General features: G+C 42.7%; 2 protein-coding genes across 2 annotated transcripts in view; one reads left to right on the top strand and one right to left on the bottom strand.

Moving 5' to 3' along the window:
- dut (deoxyuridine triphosphatase) lies at positions 1 to 2309 on the top strand. The gene is made up of 6 exons (XM_071901507.2): positions 1 to 629; positions 830 to 921; positions 1055 to 1099; positions 1210 to 1284; positions 1905 to 1975; positions 2163 to 2309. The coding sequence occupies exons 1-6, from the start codon at positions 460 to 462 to the stop codon at positions 2217 to 2219; spliced, it is 510 nt and encodes a 169-aa protein (XP_071757608.1). The 5' UTR covers positions 1 to 459; the 3' UTR covers positions 2220 to 2309.
- Positions 2310 to 2712: 403 nt separating this feature from the next.
- The window catches only part of fbn1 (fibrillin 1), a 64641-nt gene continuing 40249 nt past the window's right edge, over positions 2713 to 27104 (bottom strand). The window contains exons 39-66 of the mRNA XM_071901516.2: positions 26671 to 26739; positions 26292 to 26417; positions 24173 to 24295; positions 23243 to 23401; positions 22706 to 22777; positions 22481 to 22606; positions 21655 to 21777; positions 19820 to 19945; positions 19566 to 19682; positions 19258 to 19383; positions 19048 to 19167; positions 17989 to 18114; positions 14688 to 14840; positions 14006 to 14068; positions 13786 to 13905; positions 12858 to 12977; positions 12639 to 12761; positions 12055 to 12186; positions 11078 to 11203; positions 9559 to 9765; positions 8948 to 9073; positions 8569 to 8691; positions 7736 to 7852; positions 6693 to 6821; positions 6143 to 6262; positions 4784 to 5015; positions 4523 to 4706; positions 2713 to 4403 (exon numbers count right to left, since the gene is read on the bottom strand). Of these exons, the coding sequence (XP_071757617.1) occupies positions 4017 to 4403; positions 4523 to 4706; positions 4784 to 5015; positions 6143 to 6262; positions 6693 to 6821; positions 7736 to 7852; positions 8569 to 8691; positions 8948 to 9073; positions 9559 to 9765; positions 11078 to 11203; positions 12055 to 12186; positions 12639 to 12761; positions 12858 to 12977; positions 13786 to 13905; positions 14006 to 14068; positions 14688 to 14840; positions 17989 to 18114; positions 19048 to 19167; positions 19258 to 19383; positions 19566 to 19682; positions 19820 to 19945; positions 21655 to 21777; positions 22481 to 22606; positions 22706 to 22777; positions 23243 to 23401; positions 24173 to 24295; positions 26292 to 26417; positions 26671 to 26739 (3875 nt within the window). The 3' untranslated portion in view covers positions 2713 to 4016. The remainder of the gene's footprint in view (positions 4404 to 4522; positions 4707 to 4783; positions 5016 to 6142; positions 6263 to 6692; positions 6822 to 7735; positions 7853 to 8568; positions 8692 to 8947; positions 9074 to 9558; positions 9766 to 11077; positions 11204 to 12054; positions 12187 to 12638; positions 12762 to 12857; positions 12978 to 13785; positions 13906 to 14005; positions 14069 to 14687; positions 14841 to 17988; positions 18115 to 19047; positions 19168 to 19257; positions 19384 to 19565; positions 19683 to 19819; positions 19946 to 21654; positions 21778 to 22480; positions 22607 to 22705; positions 22778 to 23242; positions 23402 to 24172; positions 24296 to 26291; positions 26418 to 26670; positions 26740 to 27104) is intronic.

Here is a 27104-nt window from a genome sequence, read left to right as displayed (position 1 = left end):
TTGTTTGTAAACGAGTCTTTCTCGCGAGAGCTGGCAGTGCATACAAAAAGCAGCGTGGTGACGACGGTGGAAGTGTTGCCATAGTTACAGAGCATATTTCCTTTGCGACTTATTCAATTCACTGCTCTTGAAAAAAATAAACGTCCCATTCTATTTTCATAAACACATATATAGTAAACGTTAGATTTAATTTTATCAAACTTCTAAGTCCATAGCGCGTTTCAGATGAAAATAAATTGTTTTGGGGGGCGGAGCAACTTCCAGCGCGGGAAATTCACTTCCCGTTCCGCAAAGTCAAATAAGTAACAGGACCCGCCAACAAAGAGAGCGCAATTCTTGGTTCGTTAACCTGAAATTATCTGGACAAAGGCCTTTCTTGTAACTGCATAGGTAGTATTAGCCTACTCGTTTATATTATTTATTGCAGTACCGGTTTTTAACTGTCCACACTTTGCCAACATGCCTGCCCTAGAGGTTACAGATGCTTCTGCTGTCTCTCCACCGAAGAGGGCAAGGACTGAAAAGTTGCCTGAAGATTTCAAACCTGTCCTCAAATTCGCTAAACTGTCTGAGCACGCCACAACACCTACCAGAGGGTCAGCTAAAGCTGCAGGCTACGACCTGTACAGGTTGGTTATACTTGACATTTGCTGCTAATTTCTGCATGCATGCAAGAATGAGGTAATTTTATCTGATGCAATAAAAATATCATGTTCACAAAAGTTGTAAAGTTAGTGTGATTCCCAGCCATAATGTAATAGATAGTACTGCTAATTTCATCCAGTGCCGAGTTTTCTAAAGGATATTATAATTTTCTGAATTCAAACAGCGCCTATGATTACTCCATTGGTCCCATGGACAAGGCCATTGTGAAGACAGACATCCAGATAGCAGTCCCATCTGGCTACTATGGCAGAGTGGGTGAGTGAACAAGTTGGCATTTTTCATGCAGTTTGTCCTGTCTGTGGGCTGTGTGAGTTGTGTTCAGTACAGACAGATCCAAGTTTTATTTATTTTCTTATTTTATTTCATTCTTGTCATATTTCCCTCTCAGCACCGAGATCTGGACTGGCAGTAAAACACTTCATTGATGTTGGTGGTGAGTTTGTTACATATTATGTACTCAACTTTAATAAGAGTTAATATGAAGACTTTAATGTTTTATCTTTATGTTTATTCACTTATCCTGATTTGAATGTTTCCCCTCAGCTGGAGTCGTAGATGAGGACTACAGAGGGAATGTGGGAGTTGTGCTCTTCAACTTCAACAAGGAGGCCTTTGAAGGTGAGCTTTAGCATCAGTGACAGAAGCTTTTCCTCACATGTACATGTAATACCTTCCCCATAGTTTATTAGTTGGGAGAAACAACTTTTAGTTGTAATGATTTAGCCAACAATGTTCTCCATACTGCCTCAGAATAAAAGTATCATCCACAGATAAATTCTTGTAGAAATACGCTGAATCCCTCCTGTGACTCAACACTGTCAACTATCAAATAAAGCAAAAATGCCAAAAAATAATCTTTTAAAAAAGTTTAGTGTGTACAGATTGCAGACTTATTGAAGTCATTGCACTTTAGGATTTATTGACTACATACTAAAATTGCCCACATCGTTGACTTATTCTGTCCAAATACTGACTTCCTGAAAGGGGAGCACACGTGACTGAAAGTATTCTTAAAATAAAAGATGACTATCTGCATTTGAACTTCATAGTTACGGTGCCAGTTATTGTTTCATTTCACATTCAAAGTAAACAGTAAGAATTAAAAACGCTAAAAATATTTTACTGTCCAAAGGTCCAAGATCTCATTTTATGTTGTGCAAATGTCTGGAAAACAATTTGTACAGTATGTTATTAACAAAGCGTTGTCTTCTCTCCACCTGTTCCTTCTTGTCTGCCAGTGAAAAAGGGCGACCGAGTGGCTCAGTTGGTGTGTGAGAGGATCTGCTACCCAGATCTGGTGGAGCTAGAGGTAATGTGATCACTGTTACACACACACACACACACACACACACAAATACAGCATAATATTTTGCAGTCATTGTTAGAAACATTTCACTGGATGCACCTCAACACTACAGTTGGTTTCTTATTTTTCTGTCTCATCATTATAGTAGTTTCAATCATTTAATCAAGAAATCCTTGGCTATTTCTTACAGACGCTGGATGACACGGAGCGTGGCGCTGGGGGTTTTGGCTCGACTGGACGCAACTGAACACTCCAAATATTTTTGCTACATAGGAACATAACATTGTGAAATTGTGAAAAATTTGATTGTTATATAAATAAAGCTCTTTTTTTCTAATATGTAAAGTCCTGTGTTTATACTGCAGTTGTCACACACATGTTCTTCGTAAAGGATTGACTACTGTCTGGTCGGCTTCCTCCTTGTCTGAATCTCCATAAACTAAAAACACACATTTTATCTTCTGCATGTCCACATGGGGGCAGTGTAGGGCAAGGATTGCATCTCCTCAGTCTGCGGTGTAATCTTTCAGCCAGTTTTTATGGCTCCATAATTGCTTTCTTTGTGGTATTGTTAGTAATACTAGCTAAAACATTGAGACATTATGTTGCACTTGGCTTGGTTTCATCTTGAATGGGACAAAACACTGAAGAGGGATATACAAGATGAGGCCAGCAGCCCACTGTCGAACTTTTGTTACAAAACTGATCCAAAGTGGATAAAGAGAAAGCACAGCAGTGAGTACATATACACCAAAAATATGTTTTTTTATTGTGAATTTACAACTAAACCCTCACTGATGTGAACAGAGAACACAGACAGGTGTCTAAGGCTGGTCCGTGGCGATGCAGCACTGATTGTACTTGTGAGAGAATGTGTGGCCATGAAGACCTCAGTGCATAATCATGAAGGCCCAGGTTTGGCATCATCACAATGTGTGTTGTGTGTGCAGGTGTGTATGTATACACAGTTTACAAAGGAAGTAGTTGGTCATTATAAGCACCATTATAAACCCCTCCATTCCAGGGGCTTCCTCTAGTTTACAAATGCTTCATAGATTAAAAGTGGCATTGATTATTACAGTATAAACACACTTAATTTACATGTAGTATAGAGGAGAGCAGACAGGCTATGAAGCTAACTTTGTTTTGGTTGCAAAGACACATGAAATCTTAAGAACGGCCGACGGGATTGCATTTTGTTGACTACTGAGTTTTGTAGAGTAGTACAGTGCATTCAGAAGTCTATGTGGACGTGTTGCTAGCACCAGTAAATATGAATTATTCTAGTCAGTAGGAAAGATGGAAAAGCATAGTTTAAATATGCAGAAGGAGTCATTCAAGCTCAGACATGGCTACACCTCAACAGTCCATAGTGTGTTCCTTTCCTCTCCTAAACATTTCCTAATCCTGTGCTTCATCTTCGCTCCAATAAACTAATATCTGGGGGAAGGAGAAACTTGATAATTGCTTTCACGCATCCAGGTTTGTTCAGTCATTTACCTGAGGGGAGGAAATGAAGTCAGTTCAGACTATTGGGACTCACCCTTTTCTTCCACCTAAGCTGAGTTTACTGAAAACTCAGCCATCAGAGCCTTCTGCAGTCCACATGCCCTTCAAAGTGGTGCCTGATTCCACATATCATTATACAAAATTAAACCCTACACTTAAAAAGCCTTATTCACACTCTCCAGAGCGCTCTACACACAGCTGAAGTTGTTTGTCAGGGCAATGTGTTCTTCATTTGACCTTCAAATCTTTCATACAGCCAGATTCAGCTGGCGTTTTACACAAAACCCATGAGATTGTATCTATGATATGTAGAATCACCTTTGGGAATCAAATGATGCAGTCCCCCATTCCCCCCCTTGTCTCTTTGGTGGCGAGCCCTTCTCTCTATTGGAGCAGGTAGAAGTTGCCCCTAACCGCTGACCCAGAGTCAGAGATTCCCCTCCTGTTGGTTCAGGCTTGGCCTTTTCGGGGAGTTTGAGCCTGACCCTGGATTAGCAGCTGCTAGCAACGTCTGCCTGTCTCAGTCTTATGGTGGTTAATGCAGGATGATCTGCACCCTCATCTTCAGTATGTCTCCCAGCTGTCCTGTGAGGTAGTCTTTATCATGTCTGTCCTCCAGCTCAGCCAGCTCCTTCTTCCTGTAGAGGGGAACGCTGCTGATCTGAAGGTCGTAGGCCCCGGGGGGAAGGGCCTTCTTCTTGGTCAGATGCAGGTAGCTCACGCCCTCCCTCTGGTTGATCTTGAAGTAGCCTTCATCATTTCCGTAGTCGATGGTGTAGCGCACGTGGTCGTTGAGCGTGGATAAGGCCGGGGTGAACTCCAGGATGCGGTCACGGCTGCTCAGGTCGCTGATGTTCAGGTGGAACTGCAGGGTGTCCTCGACGTCCACACTGGCCAGGCTGACCATGTCCTCCTCACCCGGCTGCAGAAAGACGAACCAGGTGTAGTGAAAATTAAAACGTGACAATCGTGTTCGCTGATTATCTAGAGAGAATGGCATACATACAGACAGGCAGGTAAGAAGACGGACAGACAGATTACCTGCATGTCACCCAGAGGTTCCTCCAGTGTTGAGTTGGTGCTGCGACGTTTGCGTCCCTTCTTGGGATAGCCGTTGATCTTACACTCGTAGCAGGCCTCAGGAGACAGAGAATTATCGTCCGGCTCTCCTCCCTGTCCGATACTGGTGCCACCACTGGTAAAGCCCACACCCGAGACACAGTGCCTGGAAGAACAGACATGGCCGTCAGTGACTATAAACACCTAAAATCACCTCTCACACATGCTCAGTCACTCACGTACCCTTGTCCTGCGCGGAAGTATCCGGGTGGACAGCCGCAGAGGTAGCCCCCGTCTGTGTTTGAGCAGCCGTAGTTGCAGGGGTTCTGGCTGGAGGAGCACTCGTTGATGTCTGAGCAGCCTCCGCTGCCCTGCTCGAAGTTGAATCCGGTGGGGCAGAGGCAGCGGAAGCTCCCCAGGGTGTTGTGGCACGATGCTCCCCCGCAGATCTGGCTGTTCTGACACTCGTTCTCATCTGGGTCACAGGAAGTTGACGGGAAGTAAACAAACAGAGGTCAATCCAGTTAGGGGGGACAAACAATTCTGGGAAACTCTGGAATGAATGTTGTAAATATGCAGAGAGATTCGAAGGAATAACAGTGGTTTTGCGCTCAAAAGGTCATCCGTACTTTCGGGCTGCTGTAAGCTCTCTGCTGAACAAACCTTGGAGTTTCCTCTTAGTTTGCCCTTAAGACAAAGCATGCATTCTGTCTCTTCATCTTTCTCACTTACTTGTTTCTCTCCTTGTACAACACACACATCTTACATGTAACACAATACACATTATCTCCCTCTTTCTCTCTTTGAACACACATACTCGCATCTTCCCTCGCTCTACCACACTCTCACTTTCCCCACGCATTTGTTTTATTTACTTATGGATTTTGATGTTTTGTACCATCCGCCTCTGTTTTGAGTTTTGTTTGGTTTGGTTTCTGTCCCAAATTAACTTTGTCTCTGTGTGTCATCTTGATTTTTTTTTTCTCTTTTTCCTTTTGGGTTGAGATGTTTTTATAAACCTCTGGGAGTTTCTTGGTCGCACTCTCATAGTGTGGAAGAAAATTTAACATACATGTAACAGACTATCTGAAGATTCTCTAAACTAAGACATAACATATGATGCTGTACCCTTTTCTGTGACTTGTTCCCATGTCAGCACATTCTGTGCGTCCTTGGAAGATACATAAAGACCAGCTCAAATCTATTCTCCTTTGAAGACGTGTATGTAGCCTATGTGCTGTGTGCATCTCTTCCTCTCATGAGACTCCTTTTAATAAATATATACTCAAGTAAGACGAACCTCTGACTCCAGAACTTTTTCCTCAACACATAGTTTGTATTTCTTCTCTCCTTTTTCTGTTTTCATCAACTGTATGTGCACATAAACTAAAACTGGACCTATTTTAGTACTGTAAGTAGGATGAGGAGCATTAGTGTATGTCAGTATGCCTGATGGAGAGTAGCATTAAAATAACACTAAGTCTTAAAAGTCTTACAATAACATTTCCTTTTCTCTCAAGTTTAGCTCAGCCAAAGGAAAGGTTGAGCTTCCAGGGAAAGGAAGAAACTTTAATATCAGCCGACCAAAAGAGCATCACTCACCCACACACTGGTTCCACTGGTAGTGCTGCAGGTATCCTTGTGGACAGCTGCACCTGTATCCGCCCACCAGGTTCTGGCAGCCATGTTGACACCGGTGGTTGCCATCACACTCGTCCATATCTGTCAGGGGCACAAACACATATACACACACACACACACACACACACACACACACACACACACACACACACACACACACACATAACTGTTGTAAGAGCCCAATTTCCGGTCTATTAGTTGATCGACAAGAAATTGATCACAATTTTGATAATTGATGTAAAAATACTCAAAACGTGCTGGTTACAGCTTCACAAATGCTAATATTTGCTGCTTTCCTCCATTTCATATCATTATAAAATGAATACTTTGGGGTTTTTTAGGTTGCTGGTCAGACTAATTAAGACATAATTTCGGGCTCTGGTATGGGCATTTGTCATTATTTTTTACATTTTATAGACTAAATGATTATTAGTTTAATTGAAAAAATAATAGATTAATTGATAATGAAAATAATTGTTAGTTGAAGCTCTAGTATAGATTAGTTACTGACCTTCACAGGTTTGTCCGTTGGGGTCTAATGAGAATCCTCGCTGGCACTCGCAGTTGAAGCTTCCTGGACTGTTCTGGCAGACTCCATTGGAGCCGCACAGGTTGGGGTCTGTAGCACACTCATTGTTGTCTACACAGAGAGGAGGTAAGGGCTTCAGTTAGCTGGATCAGTCAACTTATGGCACATAGGGCCCAAAACAGAGAGGGAAGGTCCACTTTCCTTGAGTGCAATCTGGTAATGCAAAACCTGACTCCAATCACTTTTGCTTTAAAGTGAGGATCATTGTCAGTCCGTGTGCTAGGTTGAAATGAGAGAAAACTAAACCTTTATTAAGCAGCAGCATGGTGGAGCAGTTGCATTGGGAGGGATGAGAGGGTCATACATGTATAAGTATGCCTCAATAATAATTTTGTACTGCTGGCCAATGAGCAACTGCCCTGGAGCAGTTGTAGGTTAAGTGCCTTGCACATGGGCACATCAGCAGCAGTTACTGAGGCAGGATTTGAACAGGTGATCTTCCCTCCTGCCTCCACACTACTGCCTGCTGTTTGTTTGCCTAGTGCTACTCCTATAGGCGAGACTGAGGGTTCCTGTCCTCTGGTTCGATGTGAGGTCATGAGAGCTGCCTTATGGTCTGGAAAGAAAAAGGCTTGCGGTAGTCATGGCGATCCACTGCAACGTTCCATAACAAGGCATTGCTAAGCTGCCATGACTACAAACCAGTCAAGCCTAATAAGATCAGTGTGATATCAGCCGGAGTCCATTAACTCTGAGCGAGGGGTTAGTAAGGGTTAGACAGGGGGCCTTGAGGGTTCTTTTATGAGCTGGGATGGAAGATACTAGAAGAAGACATCACATTGTAAAAGAAAGAGTTATCTCTGCACAGGGCAGGGGGAGCAGGATGTGTGAGTTGAGTTTGGATTTATTTTCCATCCCGCCACGTGGCCCGTCCCACATGGGGATACACAGACAGTTGTATAAAGAGCATTTCTGATTTCAAAATATTAGGATATATAACTGTATTTCGCATGTGTGTATCTTACCAATGCAGGCGGTATGATGCTGGGTGAAGCCAGGAGGACATTTACAGGTGAACCCACCGATGGTATTAACACACAAGAACTGACAGTTGTGTTGTTTAGTCGAACACTCATCCAGGTCTGGAAAAGAGGAGGGGTTATAAAATACAATATCAGTTATAATTTACAGTATAACAGACAAGCACTAAAGGAACGGCCACTAAGTAGTTTATATTGTACAGAGCGTGTGGGATATTGTAGTTGGAGCTGTCTCAGATCAGTGTGTGTACTACTGTATGGGTGCCGCTCGTTTCTGTGAGTCAAATTCCAGTCCTTCTACAGTCAGTGACCTACAAATGAACTGCCAATGAACCAGACACCGGAAACACGGAGGGGGACTGAGAGGGGGAAACCAAAGCTACGGTAAATAAAGATGAGAGAGGCCCTCAAAAAATGAACACCATGAGCGCACTTGTTTAGACTCAAAAAACAAGCCTGGTAAACAGAGACGCAGCCAGATGCACCGAGTCACAGGCCGGGGACATGGGGCGCACATTCATGAACCAACACATGCATGCGGTGAGCGCACCCCGGCCCAAACCGAGTGTCTTGGGACAGTGAGCAGAACACTGGCAGAGGGCCCGGCTCTCTCAGCACCACAGTAGCTCTAAACGGAGTCAAGCTGAAACTGCGTGCCACTGAACTCGACTGATCTGAGTAGTTTGAGACTGATGCTAATGTGGGCTATTTTGGAACATTCAGACACTGTGTTTGGCTGTGTGTGTGTGTGTGTGTGTGTGTGTGTATGTGTGGTGTGTGTGTGTGTGTGTGTGTGTGTGTATGTGTGTGCGTGTCACCTCGGCAGCTCTTCCCATCTTCCTGTAGGATGTATCCACGTGGGCAGGAGCAGAGGTAGCCTCCCTCTGTGTTCTTACAGATGAAGTTACAAGGCTTCGGTGCCTGGATGCACTCATCCACATCTAGAGAAAGAGAGGGAAGAAGGGAGAGAGAGAGAGAGAGAGAGAGAGTTTGATCTCGTGGCCAGAAATTCCATAAGGGGAGATGATGAGACAGACAGACTCGGGCTGCATTTTTCAGAGGAGTGTGTGGGCAGTCCACCCACGTAGTTTTCGACACTTTACTAGACAGCAGGAATGAGAGAGGGAGGCAGGCATGGTAGGAACACAGTCCATAAAGTAGGTGCTGGAGGTGAAATCCCCCCTAGTTAGGCCTTACCCACACACAGCGTGCCAGTGATGTCGGTGGTGTAGCCCGTCTTGCAGATGCAGCTGTAGGAGCCCAGTGTGTTGATGCACTGGCCATTCTTGCACAGGTTCCCCATCACACGGCACTCGTCGATATCTGGATGAACAGGAAAAGTTAGCTCTGAGTAAACATATTGTGACTGAACTGTCAATCAACTGTCTGTATGGAAACAATATCTATCTCTAGCTTCTTTTCCTAGCATTATTTTGCCAAGAACTGGGTTTTTAATAGTGAGTAACAGTGGGTACTGTGCCTCAATTCTGCAAAACCTTATGGAAATATTATTCTATGCATTTACTTATGCATTCACAGCAAAATTATCACGGTTAATATAACTCTGACAGAGTAAAAATCAGCAATATGCCAGTGATTGTGTAAGTAAACTTAGTAATAAGTAAATTTAACACTTTTAGAGACCCAGAGCCATATCAGCTCTATGAGTGGACAAACAAGACAACAATCAACACTTGTCAACTCAAAATAATGGTTACCAAAAAATCAGTACTTATTAACAATGGAGAATTTGTTGTGTTGATTGTGTATGCTTCGGGAGTTTTATTTGATCTATTTTGCCAGGATACCTCTTCCATCGGTGGTGTACCCAGGACCCAGAGGACACATCTTCTTGTAGTGGGTGGTGCCGGGGACGGGGCAGAGCTCACAGTTCGTGCCCCAGCCCCTGCCTCCGTCACAGCAGCACTCTGACTTGGTCACCAGGTTCCTGTTGCTTGACGTCATCTGACACAGAGTGGTCAGCACCTCCGTGAAACAGAAGCCCTCACGGTTATCTGGAGGGAGGGAGGTGAAGAGAAAGGGATGGTGTGTATAGTGTGAGAGAGAGACAGACAGACAGACAGACAGACTGGGACTGAGGAAAGCAGACAAAAACCACCAAGACAGGACCTGGCTGGCCTCAGAAGGAGCCAGACGTAAATAGATAACCCAAACTGCTCTATCATCGCTGTCTGTAACAGAAGAGATAGCCATAGCAGCTCAGAACATACTCTCTGTCTCTGGAGTTTTTCTCACCGAGTTCAGCACATCGTGTCTATCCATGAGTATATATTCAGATTAGAGAGGAAGGCTTTGAAAGGATTTCCTTGACCTTATCTTGGTAACGTAGAGACATTCTTCCAAGATATGAAAGCATTGTCATGGAAGGGTCTATTTAAAGAGGAACTAAACCCCCAACCCAAATCTGTGTAAAGCCAGACATCTAATAGCAAAAAGAATGCTTCTGAAATTGGCTATTGGCTGATCTTTGGTGCCAGGTGATGTCACCTTCTGTAGAGTGCAACAGGTGGTGACATCACTTGGCACTAAAGATCAGCCAATAGCAGGTGGCAATTTCAGTAGCATGTTTTTTACCATTAGATGCCAGGCTTTACACAGATTTGGGTTTAGGGTTTAGTTACTCTTTAAAGTCACAATGAAATGAAAAATGACTTTTTCACCTTGTTAGCTAATTATAATAATAATAATAACGCACACAAATTCCAAAAAGATCTCTCATTTTTATATCAAAATCCCATTTGGAAAACAGCGTGCCAGTATGTGTACATAAACATTCTAACCAATAATACCATCACAGATTTTCGAACAACTGCAGAACAATGTGGGTGAATCAGAGAGGGAGTAGCATATTTTTGGGTGTTCACCCCTGAAAACCCTGTTTCCTTTTCCTAAGACACCATGGCGGCGTCCTGGTGGCTGTAATTTATTCACTTTGAAGAGTCTGAACTTATGATTATGCGCAAAGTATTTTTGTTTTTTGAACAGTTCCTCCCTGCGTTATGTCCCGTCCCAACATCCTGTTTCAACCAGAAATATGTCGAATTACGGAAGCAAGACACCATTGACGGCGTTTCCTTGTGACTTTTAATATTACAGACTCATTTCCCACAGGCAGACCTTGTATGCAGGAAGCCCCTCCTGAACAAGCTGGGGTCAGGCCAATCAGAGAGGCTGTGAGAACACAACAGACCCCGATATACACTGACACTACGGTCAGTAAGTTTGTCTGAGGTTAGAGAGAGAGAGAGAGAGAGAGAGAGAGAGAGAGAGAGAGAGAGAGAGAGAGAGAGAGAGAAGAGTACATACCAATACACTCGGTCTCCGTAGAGCTGGGATTGAATCCATGGTCACATCTACAGCGGTAGCTTCCTACTGTGTTCTCACAACGACCGTTCTTACAGATACCAGGCTTGGCTGAACACTCATTCAGATCTAACATACACACACACACACACACACACACACACACACACACACGGACAGTATTAAGATAAAATGGAAATAGTTGTTGCATAGCACTTTCTGTTACATGTCAAACTTAATTAACTAACACTTTATTGCTTGTAAACATGTCATAACATTATGAACTGTGAAATCTACTGAGCTATTTTTTATGACAGCAGATATTTTGTAATAAATCTAAAACCACCTCTGGTTGAGGTCTGTGATAAGGTCTGTGATAAGGTTTGACCAATATGGGTTTTGTCGCAGACAGACAATATTGTGTGCCAATATTCAATATCTTTAAATTTGAGGGTTAGGGTAATCTCAAGGCAAAAATGGTAAGTATTCAGAGGCTTTAGACCATCATGTAAAAATCTCCATTGAAACCCAGACTAATTAATTTTCTTGGGGTTAGCAGCTCCTTAAGGCAGGGTGACCCACACCTATTCAAGGAATACTATCTATCTCAAGGAAACTCTGAGATACATTATTGCCTTTAAATGAAAAATCAATATACAAAAATATGATTGAACAATTAAATTAATAGATAAAATCTGCCAAGAAAATGCAGCTTTTATGTAGCTGCGGTCAGGGAGGAACCTCCATCTTATCGGAGGTGGAAACCATTTGACTGGCCGATATCTGACATTTTACAAAAGGCCATTACGTGATACCACAAAACTGAGTGAGTGCCAACACAGATTTCATTTCTGCACAGTAAAGCCAAGATCTAAGACCATAAACCATAATGATGCATCATTCTTTCCTGTATTAATATATTATGGTAAGCCAAGCCCATGCTGTGACTGTAGCATCTGGGAGTGTTGATGTAGTCTTACCCATGCAGCCCTCTCCGTTGGGCTGGCGTGTGTATCCCGGGGGACAGATGCACATGTATGTACCAATGAGGTTCTTGCAGGTCATACCTCTGATGGCACAGTCATCTATACCGTCCTCACACTCGTTCTGGTCTGGAGGACAGACAGACAGCATACTAAGAACACACATGTCAACACACATACACCCAGGTGACGTAATGCAGACAGAGTTTAATCCAACCACCCACTCCCAGCACTGAGCTCTCTAGTGTGAACGGGTGTGTAGTGGGAGAGTTGGTGGTCTGTTTGGAGCTGTAATGTAAGCAGTGATGCTATAGGCACTGACACGTTCCTCCTGCCTCAGCGCTTCCCTCCAAATACAACCGTTGCTATGGCGCCCGAGCTATCTGAGAGAGCGGAGGTGTAAACAGTCCCTCGGCCCGTTACAGTTTCCAGAGAGTGTTTTAAGTTCTTCCGAGACAGGGAACCCTTGAGGATCTCACAGAGATAGTGCGTTATGTAACTTTATGGAGGGGCCAGCCGGTCTCTATGAGGTGCTGCAGTCTATTTTCTGACTGAATGAGTGAAGCTCTTAGTTGTAGTACCTTTGCACATCCTCTTGTCCTCGCGCAGCACGTAGCCCGTCGGACATTTACACTCGTAGGAGCCCACCACATTAACACAGCGGAAGGCACACAGCAGAGGATTCTGGGAGCACTCGTTTATGTCTGGGTGGGAGACAGCAGGCAGCAAGTTAAAGTAGTATATACGCAGCTATACACACTGCGTTATGCATTTGAGAGCGCGGATGTAATTTCACATACCTTCACAGGTCATCATTGGGCCGGGTTCAAAGCCCTCATCACATGCACACTCAAACGCCCCGATCATATTAGTGCACGTGCCGTTGCCACATGGGTTGCCAATGTCACACTCGTCAGTATCTGTAGTGGAAGAGAGACGCATTAACCGCATTGAGCTTCACAAAAAGGCAAAGGTGTGTTTGTGTGTGTGTGTGTGTGTGTGTGTGTGTGTGTGTCAGGGTTGGGATCAATTCATGAATTAACTCATCAGATCCCAGATTTAACTGAGGAATTGGATTTTGGAATTTGAAAAAACCTACAGGAAACAGACTTGGAATTTCAGGAAGTTGAATTTAATTCAATGAAATTCTGTGAAATTTAATGTTTTTTTGTTTTTTCTTACCACATATCTGTGATTACATGTAGTGTTATATGTTACCAATACTGAATATCATAAAATGTTAAAGGGGCCTTTCAGGTGGTATTTGATGCATAACATGTAATCGTATACATTATGACTGAATGTATTTGATTTGTTTAACTGTCTTATACTTTAGTCATAATGTTGATTTATAATGTTTAGCAAGTCAAGACAAACTGTCTTAGAAGTGGAATTTAATGGAATTTCATGGAATTCAATTCTGTTTCAAGTCAATTCCAATTCTGTTTCATTAGAGCTGGGTACATTCCAATTCCAATTCCAATTCTAACTCCAGGAATTGAAATGGAATTTAAGATAAGATAAGATAGCACTTTTTTGTTGATCCTCTTGGGGAAATTCAGGATTTACCAATTTACCATGCATTCTCAATTCAACTTGTGAATGGCCCCAACCCTGGTGTGTGTGTGTGTGTGTGACTCAGAGAGGGAGTATGAAGGAGAGACAGAGAGGAGAAAGATGAAGAGAGATGCAGAGAGAGACCAAGAGTGAGAAAGAGCATAAACTGGCCTTCGCAGGCCCTTCCAGTCGTGTCCAGTCGGTATCCCATGGGGCATTCACAGCGGAAAGAGCCGTCTGTGTTGATGCACTGGCCATTAGTGCAAGGGTTGTCGAGGCACTCATCAATATCTACAATTAGGAAACACAGACACACAATGAATTACATGCATGCCACAGCCACTAGTTTCTGCAATAGAGGTATGAGAGAGTGAAGATGGAGCAAACATACCCACAGGGTTGTCGTCTGGCCCCCGTCGATATCCCTCGTTGGGACAGAGAGCGCGGTACGCCTCTGGAACCAAAAGACATGCAGTGTTTGAGTCCACACATCAAATGTAATTGATACCATAAAATGACACACAAAATAAAGGGGCAACACCAAAATACCAGGAAGCTATGATGCTGTGTGTATACACTACCAGTCAAAAGTTTGCACACACGTTTTTCTTTATTTTTACTATTTTTCACATTTTAGAATAATAGTGAAGACATCAAAACCTGTGATGTAACACAAATAGAATTATGCAGCGACCAAAAAAGTGTTAAACAAATCAAAATCTATTATTAATATATTATCTTATATTTTAGATTCTTTAAAGGAGCCACCCTTTGCCTTGATGGAAAGGCAAAGACTTTGGAAAGAAATTCATACATAGGCATCAACTTCACTATTTATATTTGTCTAAAACACGAATTCAAGCATTTAAGCATAAGCCTTTAGATCAAAATGGCTTTAAGATAATGAAAAATATAGTACATCCAATCAGGTGTGTCCAAACTTTTGACTGGTGGTGTACATGTGTATATGTTGGGGTGTGTTTGTGTGTTTGCCTGTATGTGTGTGCGTATCTGCGCTTATACATGTTTCTGTGTGTGTGTGTGTGTGTGAGAGAGAAGGAAAGTGTACACACCCTCTTCCTTGCTGGGGCAGATTTCACACGGGTCTCCCCAGCCTTGGCCTGGCATTGCATTGCAGCAGCACTGGTCCTTGGTGGTGTTGAGGGGCTTTGGAGCCTGGCAGCGCCCGTTCTCAAACTTGGTGTAGCAGTAGTTCACACGCATGTCTGAGGATTAACACACACAGGAGAGAGAAAGAGAGGGAGGAAAAAGGAAAGGAGGAGGAAGAAGGCCGAGGGAGAGAGGCTCATTTAGTCTAGCACCTGGTCTTGAAATCTCATTTCTCTTAAAACAAGTAAGTACTTTTGCGAAATGGGTAAGGTAATTTCACTGGTTTTCAAAACAAGTCAACTTGTTCCAACAATTTTCTTAAATCAAGTATTATTGTCTTGATACTAATGGAGTGAACTGCCTTATTTCAAGATCACTTGCTTCAAGAAAATTCTCTAAACAGGTGAAACTGCAAGTTAAATTATCACCCCTATCAATTTTTTCCCCACTTTTTTAAGGTAATAATCTCCAATTATTTCATCTAGATAAATATCTGTTTTGCTACTCTATCACCGATTGATACCATACAATAGTGATTCAACCTATACCCAGTTCATGAAAGCTTTTACATCTGCTGCTCTAAACACCTATGAGGGCATCTCTCTTTTCCCGGGAAAAATCCTCTGCTGCACGAGAAGTGATGCATTTTATGTTTACGGAAGCAACAACAGCGCTTTGTCTGGAATAAATATAAGAAGGTAGAGGAAATACAAGAAGCCGCAGTCTACAGTGAGTGTCTTTATTATTACAGTATGTTGGGCCAGTGCCTACAATGAGCGCAAAACACCAAAGCAGTGACCGCTTATGACCACAGGTGTCGCCGAAATCAAGAAAAACAAGAATCTCGCGGATTATCACTTCAAGGAAAACAAGACTTTGAGACTCGGTACCAGAGTAAATGATGGATATGTTTCGCAGCGAGGAGAGAGGGTGGTTAATTATCTCTAGTCGGTGATTGGTGTTTGCCAATCTCTCTCTCTCTGGTTCGGAGGGCTGTTTTTCCTCCTGGCCTAGGCACTCGCTTGTAATGAGAAGCATATGGTTGCGCTCTCCTGCTAGCACTGGCCTTCACTGAACTCAACACAAATAAGCTTTCTGACCACCATAGATCACATACACACACATGGACATCGCACACACACCTGGCTCAGAGGCAAAGATCACATACATGAACACCTGGTGCTGTGTGGAGAATGTCAAAGAGTGTCATGTTACTTTCCTCCGTGAAACTGATTTGTCAGCCTTTCCGAAAAAGAGATTTATGGTGCTCTGTGCACAGCTGCTGTGCAAGGGTGTGTGTCTGTGTGTGTGTGTGTGTGTGTGTGTGTGCGCGTTCATGTGTGTCTGTCTGTGTGTCTGTTGCAAACAGGTTAAAAGCTCCATGCTCGTCCATACTGCTCCCCAGTAAACACACCTGTATGTTTACTGAAATATACTGTGTAATATACATAGACTTTCAAGTATTGTCTTTCCCTGATTTGATCCCCTGAAAATGTTAATGCTATGAAACTTTCTCTTAAATCAGGGACACAACATAAACAACAAATTTGAAGAAAAAAAAAAACAAAGATTGGAAAATTAAGCTTTTTAACAGATCAGCACTATTGATTAAGATCGATTCAAATATAAACGTGTCTCTTTAAAATCAACAAAATGTCAGCGGTGACACAAATCAGATGGTGGTGACAGGCAATGAAAATTGAGTCATGATAAAAGTATGGGTTTGATTGCTGAAATGTACTAAATTGTTGCAACATTACGATATACAAAATACCTCAGCATCTCTCTGTCTGTTACTTTCACTTAATGGTGTATTTAGGATAAATGTGTGTTACTAAAGCCAAACAGACAGCTGGCACAGCGTGACTTAGCAACTTGAATTTTGCTATGTGACTACAGGAATGATATGAAAACTGTATGCACCAGTATGTGTTTGATTAAGGGGATAAAACACAGGTGAAGTCTATAAATCCCATTCACCAAGAGACTCATTTGTGGGTGTGGGTGTGCGTGTACATGTGTGAGATATTCTGTTTTCCTTCAGTTGCTAACTGCTGTTAGATCTTACTTGAGAAGCATGAATTTATTTCATGATTCCAGGCAAATGTTTCTAATTTAGGGATATAGTGTTGGCATGTCATTGTTGTGATCACAGCAATATTGGTAGCATTAATGGAAAATGTAAAAAAAAAAATATGAAACCTGTCAGTCCCCAAAAAAAACACAAAAACGAGGCTTCATGGCTATAGATTATCACATTTTCATTATTTTAATAGGTTTTTAGAAAAATCTGGCTGTGTTGATGAAAACAGAAACAAAGTGGGCAGAACTGTAGAGAATATAATGTTTAAAATTCACGCTATTCAATGTTTGGTTTACTGCTCATGGCTCTCTTTCACCTCATATATAAAATAACACTTTATAATAACTTTTTACCCTTTATGGACAGTATGACATTTTAATCGCTTGTCTCAAGACTAGTGTTCTTACAGGTACAGCCCAGATATATAAACAAGTGAAATCCAAAATATTTCAAATAGTGTGCTAAAAACAATATGGGTACACAAAGTTCCCCCAGTGTTAACATCTGAATCATTTTTATCATCATGATTTTCATAATTTTCAACAAAAACAAGACTTTCCTCAGTGGGACAGGGTTAGAATCACTGATCTCTGTTACTGCCCTCCACCCAGCCCCTCCTATTTATCCCCCATCCCTCCATCCACCCCCCCTCCCCCCTCCCCTCCCTGCCGCCGGAGAGAAAAGTAAAGTGCGAACTGTAAACTGCCTCACTGAACTGATGATGTCATCATTTCAGTGTTTGGAGGGGGAACTCCCTAACAGAGGCCTGCGTACTCCCCCACCCACCCCAAAAACACACATATGCACATATACACACACACACACAAACACTCTCTCTTTCTCTCTCTCTCTCTCTCTCTCTCTCTCTCACACACACACACACACACACACACACACACACATACACACAACTGAGGAAATGGAAAAGTGATCTGTTCAGAGCCACCCTTGGCCTCGGCGAGGCAGCGGCAGCAGAACCGGCTGGAACACGGTGTGCTGCCTTGAGAGAGCAAAGCAAGAAAAGTCCAACACCACAGTCTGCTGCTCCGTCTCCACTAGGACTCAGAAACAGACTAATAGATACACCAGTATTCATGCACTTCCAACCCGATGCGTTAAGATAACTTCACAGCCTCTCTTTCTTTTTTTTCTCTTTCTCTTTCACTCTCTCACACACTTACCTAAACATCTGCGTCCCGAGGAAGAGAGCTGGAAGCCTTCGGGACACAAGCAGGTGAAGCTTCCCTCGGTGTTGGAGCAGGTTCCAAATATACAGATCTCCGGCAACTGGGAGCACTCGTCAATATCTGAAACACAGGCAGCAACAGCATCAGCCAACTTGACCTATACTGACGGTAAATCTGCAAAACGTTGTTCAAGGGAACAGCACTATTCACATATCATGATGAATGAATTAAACTCCATTCCTAATTTTGGCCATTAGGGGGAAGTTTGAACTTGAGCCAATGGCTTTTAGGGAAAAAAAAATATTCTTCTTATATCCTCCTGAACATAGCACATCCTGCAATGTTGTTTGAAATATAGCTTTTCCATGACCCATGTCACCACCGAATCACATAACTCTATAGGTCAGTGTCTGTCATAGCTGTGTGTTGCAGTGATGAAGTCAGACCAGTATGTTATGGCCTAGCCCAAGTGTGACCGAACACAATGTAATCCCCCTAATGGATAGCTGGATGGGGGCCTATTATCTGGAATAGCCCCCCCCTTGTCACGTGTTCGCCCGTCATAATGACCAGCTGCTGCCGTTACTGATGCTGAGAATCTAAGCCTGTTCCTCCCTGCTTCCAGGAACAGAGAGCGCGAAGCAGGAATGTGTTGAAGTCTGTCGAATATCTCTTCATCAGCCCCACTGTATAAACAATCCAAGTGGTCTGGGTTGGCCCCCCACCTCCCATGTGTGAAAGGGAGAAGAGGGGCGTTCTGTGGCAGCGGCGGTGTGAGAGGCGTAGAGATGGAGGAGGAGTGCTTTTATTCTCTTCTGGTAAACCTCAGCCGTGCTGAGTTGTAATGTGTGTGTGTGTGTGTGTGTGTGCGCGCATGCCACATGTGAACAGGTGCTCTTTGAATGGCCTGAGGTAAGACTCGTAAATATTGCTTTACTTCAGAAATTCCTGTGATTATTGTTCATTTTTGACTTTTTTTTACTGTTTTTTTTTTTATTTCTGATGTTTTTCGACCATGATGCTAAAAAAAACATTGGCTTCAGGCTGCTGTACCTTCACAGGTCTCCTCATGGAGATAGTAGCCAGGTGGGCAGATACACCTGTAAGAGCCGTCCAGATTCACACAAGTCCCCGCACCGCACGTCCCAGGATTCACTGCACACTCGTTGATATCTGAGAGGAAAAGCGTACCAGGGGATAAATAAATGAATAAAGTTGACAAAAAGGGAATGTAAATACACAGAGAAGAGGGCGGTGTCTTACCCGCACACAGCCTGCCGTCTGGTGTGAGTTCGTAGCCGTCGCGGCACACACACAGGAAGGTGCCCAGGGTGTTCACACAGTGCCCGTTCCTGCACAGGCCCCTCTGGGTGGCACACTCATCAACATCTGAGCAACACACACACACACATCACAGCATGTCACATAAACACAATATTGTCACAAACATATTCCGTCTCTCCATGTCTCTCTTTCTCTCTCTATTCCACTCACAAACACACATCCACACACCTGTCTCTCTCTCTTTTGCTCCTTCTCACACACACACACATACACACACAAACACACACCTATGCAGTCGCTGTTGTGTGAGTTCTGGAAGCCGGGGTAGCAGACGCAGTTGTAGGAGCCCACTGTGTTCTTACAGGTCCCGTTGCCACATGGCTGTCGCTCACACTCGTCCACATCTGAAAGCACAGAGCAACGTTACAGTTTTTTTTAACACAATACACATTAACCCTTAGTGGAATAACACTGCTGAAAACCACACGTCAAAAACACACAACAGGACCTGGTAGGAACGTGCCGGATCGACAGGACTTACCGATACACATGGACAGGTCTGCGGTGGTTTTGAAGCCATTGGGACAGATGCAGCGGTAGCTCCCCAACGTGTCGATGCACTGGCCAGGACTGCAAATACCAGGACTCTCAATACATTCATTACGATCTGGATAGGGAAGGAAACAGCTGGTCACACGCAGTCAAATCCAGTGACACCCTTCAGAACTTGTTGATAAATCAGATAGATACGGTTCTCAGTTCTGACTGGATGAGTCAGGTTCAAAGAAGTTGTAAAACACCTGATAAACGCACACCTATAACTGAAAAACCATTAAATGTAATTACTATTTAAATATTAATTACTACCCAAAAAACACCACTCATACCAGTAGTTATTTGTCGCTTAGCAACCACTTTACTGCTTCGTTGGCGACTGCCCAAAAACTATGTTGCAAGGTGGGAGAATACCATTTAATCATTATTTTTTAACTATTATTAATTAAAAATGAAGGATTTATTGAATATTTGTTTTTTTTTAAACTCCATTTCACACCTCTTAGCTGTTTTAAAATCACTGTAAAGCAGATCTCTGGTGAATCACTGCTTAATTTTCCTATAGTGGACCTTTCAGTCACACATCCAGCCGCACTGTTTTCACTCTCATTTCACTCTCACTGGGTCTGACTATATTATGTCGTTACTGGACTGGCACACACTCCCAGTGGCTTTCAATGCACATAAAAGCAGGAAGCAAAACAGGATGTTGATTTGAAATTTGCGGCTTCATATCAGTGACGACTCTCCGGACTTGTTCTAATAACAGCGAGGTGTTTAAGACACGCAGCAACACACGCTTCACATTCTCTCTTCCTCAATAGCGAACCACTACAGCATAGCATTCCTCCTCGGCCTTACCGTCATCATGCTGCTTCCTGTGCGTTATCTTTGGCATGACAACCGACAGGAATGTGCGGATCAACAAATTTTATTCAATTTAGTTTGCTGTGACAGCTAGAGGAGGCATGAGAGGAAGACCCAGGGAAAGTCTGCGTCACTCGTATGGAAGACAGCAGCTTTCTGGATGATCCTTCATTTAAACCTGCTTCACATTCCCACCAACTCTCTGCTTTCTGTATCTCTCTATAATCTCCCTTTAAACCTTAAGTGAAAGGAGCAATACTATAATGGAAAAATACTTCATTAAAAGTAAAAGTTCTGCATTCAAAAGTTTACTTAAGTAAAAGTATAGAAGTATTTGCAGTAAAATGTACTTAAGTATCAAAAGTAAAAGTACTCATTCTGAAGAATGGGGCCATTCAGAGTGTTAAATTATTGATGCATTAACGCGTAAGACGTATTTTAATGTTGTAGGTCTAACTACTCCATATACAGTTAGATAGTTTAAACTTTAACAATGCAACATATTTTACGAGCTTATTGTATGTTTTGCACGTAAAACCTTATTCTGCAAAGTAACTAGTAACTACAGCCATCAGATAAATGTAGTGGAGTAAAAAGTACAATATTTTCCTCTGAAATGTAGTGGAGTAAAAGTATAAAGTCTCACAAAATGGAAATACTCAAGTTAAGTGCCAGTACCTCAAAATTGTACTTATTTTAGTTACTTTCCACCTCTGATAATCTCACACTGAGGTCATTATGGGTTGATCGAACCTAACATTACAACCCTTCCTCACATCTAGCACATTCCCTACAAAGTGCTCACCTGCTGTATAATCCACTATCAGTTTCTGAAACAAGTCTTTGGGTTCTGGCTAACTTGGCTGCTGAGTGATAATACCTCTTTCCTCTATAAAGGCCTTAGCTGACCACCATCGTTGTCCCCATTGGAGACCGGTTGTGAAGCAGCCTTACCCAGACACTGTCCGGTGGGGGTGAAGCGATAGCCGGGTTTGCACTCGCAGCGGAAACTCCCCGGCATATTCAGACAGGCTGCGTTCTGCTGGCACACCGGTCCGTTCTGACACTCATCGATATCTAACAGAGGGACAGGACAGACGCATCATGGACCGTCCACTGGAGACACATTTTACATACTACCTGGTAAATATGGAAAGACCAGAGGTGTGACCAAGTCAGCTTTGCTCGAGTCCCGAGGCACAAGTCTCAAGTCAAGTCCCAAGTCTAAATATAGATTACAAAGTCAAGTCCAAGTCATTAATGTCAAATCTCAAGTCAGAAGAAATCAAGAGTCCAGTATCAATTTAATATCTTAAAGAAAACAAAATATCTAGGACTTTTCAAGGCAATATGGTTTTAACAGGATAAAAACTTGGTAAGAGCATCATGAGTTTGATTCCTATGATCAGTTTCAGCTTCAATAAATTCAATCATTCCATACAAATTCAGAAAATAGAATTTAAATTGAATTGTCTGGTGGAACAAATCTCATCACTTTCAATCCAAGCCATTTACACAAACACAAGATCTTTTGTCAAGACTTTAGAAACCTTTTCAAGTCATCAAAGTACAAGTCAAAGTCAAGTCCCAAGTCACCAGAACCCAAGTCAAGTCAAGTCTCAAGTTTTCTCTTCATGCATCAAGTCAAGTCTCAAGCAATTGCAATTGTGACTCGCCCCGCCTCTGGGAAAGACTGATCTGATCAAACTTAATTGCCCGTGTTGCAGGTTTTGGCTCAGCTCGTCCGTGTGAGAGACCTCGGGCGGGGCGCGGGCCTTACCTTCACAGATCAGCAGCTTGTCGTTGTAGATGAAGCCGATCGGGCATTCACACCTGAAGCTGCCAATCATGTTGATGCACACTCCGTTCTCACACACTCCTGGGATCTCCCTGCACTCGTCAATGTCTAGCACACGTGGAAGAGACAAAGAGGCGAGACATGAACGAAACAAACCTGTTTTTTTTCACCACAGAAACCTTTGACTGAACAGGAAGAAGACCTTACCGATGACCTGTCCGGTGTAGATGTCAATGGAGTATCCGGGTCTCTCGCTGCCGCACAGGGTGGTGAACTCGTCTGGGTGGACACAAGACATAGTTTTAGTTCCTTATACTTTATACTATGGCTGGGAGATGGTTCAATACTATTGTTTATCTTCTTTCAGTGGAATCATATCGTGATGATGATATATATGGTGATTCTGGGATATTGTGACACAATTCTGCTGTCTAAATTGATGATAACAAGCAAATTTTATGTAAAAACTCTGACTAAATGAGGTATGGTAGGAATATTATTTTAAAATTTCACTTTTGTTTGACATCACACCTAACATTACCATTCAGTTCAATGGGATGAACATTCATTTGATTATTTAACATGCGATTTTTGCATACGTGATCCATATTGTGATATATATTGTTGAAAAAAAACCGAATGATTATCGTGCTATTGATTTCAACCATATCTCCCAGCCCTACATTATACGAGTGTGTGTGTATGCTTGTGTGTGTGTGTGTGTGTCTGTGTGCGTGTACTCACTGGTGCTGGGCACGGGACACTGTTCACAAGGTTTGTTCCACGCACGGCCAATGTTGTAGGAGCAGCAGCACATCTTCTTGGTCATGTTGGAGGTCAGCTCTCCATCACACGTTCCGTTGTCAGAGTAGAAGTTCCTGTAGCAGTAGCTCTTCCTCATGTCTGTGTGTGTGTGTGTGTGTGTGTGTGTGTGTGTGTGTGTGTGTGTGTGTGTGTGTGTGTGTGTGTGAGAAAGAGACAGAGGGAGAAAGTTGGAGAGGGGTCATCACCAGTGTTACAAAGTAATGCGTTACTATAATCACTGTACTTTTTCCTGTAACAGAGTAAAGTTAAGGTATTACTGTTCCAATTTCAGTAATCACATTACAGTTACTGATCTAACAGATAGGTTGTTACTTGCGTTACATTCTTTAGCTTTTTTAACCTCTTTATTGGCGTAATATCTATTGAAAGATTCCCCTTGTCTTACACTGCCTTCAAGTCATGTTGGAAATATTAGAATTACAAGTAAAGCACACATGAACGAGACAACAAAGTGGTAAATGCGACTCGGAAAGTCAGAATGTGATGCTGTAGGCTCTATCTTTATTAAAAACCTTGAAAGAAAGATTTTGTGTCTGTCATTATTTAGATACTGGTAATGTGGGCTTAGCTCTACAATATTTATTGGCCCAATGAACGCAAGTAAGCCTAGCAGTTTTAGGGTGTAACGCAAAAGTAATGTAATGAGTAGTGCAACTAATTACTGTTCTCAGGGAGTAATGCGTAAAGTAATTCAATACTTTTAAGAATAGTAACGATTAATGTGTAATTTCTTACTTTTTTCCAGTAACAACCCCAACACTTGTCATCACAACAGAACAATGTCATTGTGGCATGGTGCTACCATTTTACGCAGATTACTACAGTGGAGGGTGCAGCATGCAGACTTACCCATGCAGTTGTTTCCTCCATTGACCTGCATGTAGTCCACAGGACAGATACAGGTGTAGTTCCCGATTGTGTTGTAGCACTGACCCGGGCCACAGATACCTGGCCGTTCACACTCATTCACATCTGCACACAGACACAAGGGAAGGGATGGAGGGACAGACAGAAATTAGAAAAAAATGTAAATACAATGAAAATACGATGGAAACTCATCATAATTGCACATACAGCACAATCCTCCATTATAAGTGCCATTCTTGGACTGCAGCATCTGTTGGAGCTTACTTTCATAAGGGTTTCACTATTTCATACTGTATATACTGAATGTAGCAAAAATGTTTCTACATACATATATTTATATTTATTTATATATCTTACAATATCTATATATAATATCTAAAACAAATAATGTAGAATATATTATATATATACCTACTTTGATCTGCTTATATTTACTTGTATCATATATTAACATATATGTACTGCACAAATTTAACATCTATTTGCTGTATTATCTTTTTTCCTGTGGACATATTTCTGCACATTCTCCCTCTAGCTAAGTGTTGAAATTGTAAGCAGCATTTGTTTACTTAACCCCTAAATTGTTATGTTATTGTTATGTATGTCATTTTTTATTGTTTCATTATTTTAACTTTTTTCTTTATTGTTTCTACTGTGTGCTTATATGATAGTTTTCTTTTTCCCTGCTGAATCCTATTACTTTTGCTGCTGCGACGACCTAATTCCCCCATATGGATCAATAAAGTTTCATCTTGTCTAACATATAGGTCCCAGAACCAAAAGTACCCCCACTCACACATCTACAGCAAAAACAAAAATCTACACGAAACAGGAATCGATCTATAAATTTTGCTTTCTTTTCCTTTCACTCATACTCTTACGTTTTTCATTATTTGTTCACATAACTATACACTTACAAAACTTCCTACCAGCCTTACTGCCGAACAGCTTTTTGAACTGAGCGCAGAAGCGGAGCGGAGCGCCTGTGCCCTCCAGCCCAGCAGAACAGCTGAACCGTTGATTGTAAAGAGACATAGTGGACTTTCCAGAGCAGACACCAGCTTTTGTTCTCCTGGCCAACAAACACACCCTAATTAAAATGCCATCAGCCGCATGTCATTGTCCAGCCCCTCCCGCTCTCCTCTCCTCCTCCTCTCCTCTTCTCTATTCCAGTCTATCCCTCTCATTTATCTCTCCCTTTTCCCTCCCCTCATCCCCTCTGCTCTCCCCTCTCTCCCTCCCCGTCTCTCTGGCCTGTCTTCAGGGGACTCGCTGTCCTTCCCCGAGGAGAGGGCTGACCACATCAGAGCGGCGCTCCTCTGGACACAGTTAGGCGCTCAGCTGTGTCATTGTCCCGACTGAGCTTTGTTGGGTTAGCAACAGACGGGAACTAGAGCAGACACATATTGAGCTAGAATGAGCTGCAGCGTTGTCTACGGGTTCAACGGGCTCCAATATTTCTTTGTCTATTCGCTCTCGCTGCTTTTTCCTCTCTCTCTCCATGTGTCCTCGCTGAGCGCAGGCCTGAACGGCTGGACTCAATTTCCTCTCCACTGAAACATCCCAGGGCAAGAGCTACAGAGGAATAGGTCACCTGTGTTTGTGTGTGGGTGTGTGTGTGTGTGTGTGTGTGTGTGTGTGTGTGTGTGTGTGTGTGTGTTTGGTAGTGAGGGGGTAGAATAATGATGTACACTACCAGTCAAAAGTTCGGACAAACGCATTTTTCTTTATTTTTACTATTTTTCACATTTTAGGATAATAGTAAAGACATCAAAACTATGAAACAACACAAATGGAATTATGCAGTGATTAAAAAAGTTTTAAACAAATCAAAACTATCTTATATTTTAGATTCTTTAAAGTAGCCGCCCTTTGCCTTGATGGAAAGGCAAAGGCTTTGGAAAAAAATTCATACATAGGCATCAACTTCACTATTTATATTTGTCTAAAAAAACAAATTTCAAGCATTTAAGCATAAGCCTTTAGATCAAAATGACTTTAAGATGATGAAAAACATAGTACATCCAATCAGGTGTGTCCAAACTTTTGACTGGTAGTGTAGGTGGTACTGAGACAGAGGGTACATGTGTGTATATCATACCTTCACACACTCTGGTTTCTGTGTTGAGTGCGTAGCCTTTTGGACATTCACACTGGAAGCTGCCAAAGGTGTTGATACAATTTCCTCCCTGGCACAAGCCTGGCAGCTCCTGGCACTCGTTGATGTCTGCCATAGAGAGAAGAGAAACACTCAGTGTCGTGGTGGGTGGGTGTTTTCTCTCTGTGTGTGTGTGTGTGTGTGTGTGTGTGTGTGTGTGTGTGTGTGTATGTGTGTGGGTGTGTGTGACAGAGAGGGAAACTGGAGTGAGGAAAGGGCGTAGAAGTAACCTACAGAATTTCTCTTCAATTACAACACACAGACACACACACACACACACACACACACACACACACACGACAGCATAATGTTGTTGTCTGACCTTCCAGGATGACGGTGATGGGGTTGGGTCTGAAGCCCTCTCCTCCGGGACACAGCGTCCTGTACTCCGCTGTAACACAGAACACAGCACCGCATCGCGTTAAACAGCAAAGCAAAACACAAGACACAAACTACAGTCAAGAATGCTGTATTTGACAAAACGGTTTGCCCAAGGGGCCAGTAAGACATGGACTCTCCCACTCTCCTCTCTGTTTTTCTCTATCTGACCAATCAGAATGGATGTTAAGGTGCGGTCACACAAGAGCGAAATGCACATTCGGCTCCAATTCACTTCCATTCTGTAGGGCGAATAAAACATTTGCTTCAGTTGGCGAAGCAAGTTCACATTTTCCTCTTGGCGTAAAGTTCATGTTTGAACTTTGACCGGCGAAATGAAATTGTACTCTCAACCAATAGCAGTGGGTGAAGTGGGTG

The sequence above is a fragment of the Centroberyx gerrardi genome, chromosome 1, assembly GCF_048128805.1.
Source record: "Centroberyx gerrardi isolate f3 chromosome 1, fCenGer3.hap1.cur.20231027, whole genome shotgun sequence".
Lineage (NCBI taxonomy): Eukaryota > Metazoa > Chordata > Actinopteri > Beryciformes > Berycidae > Centroberyx > Centroberyx gerrardi.
Note: the sequence above shows the minus strand (reverse complement) of the source record. Positions and strands in the feature narration are given on the sequence as shown.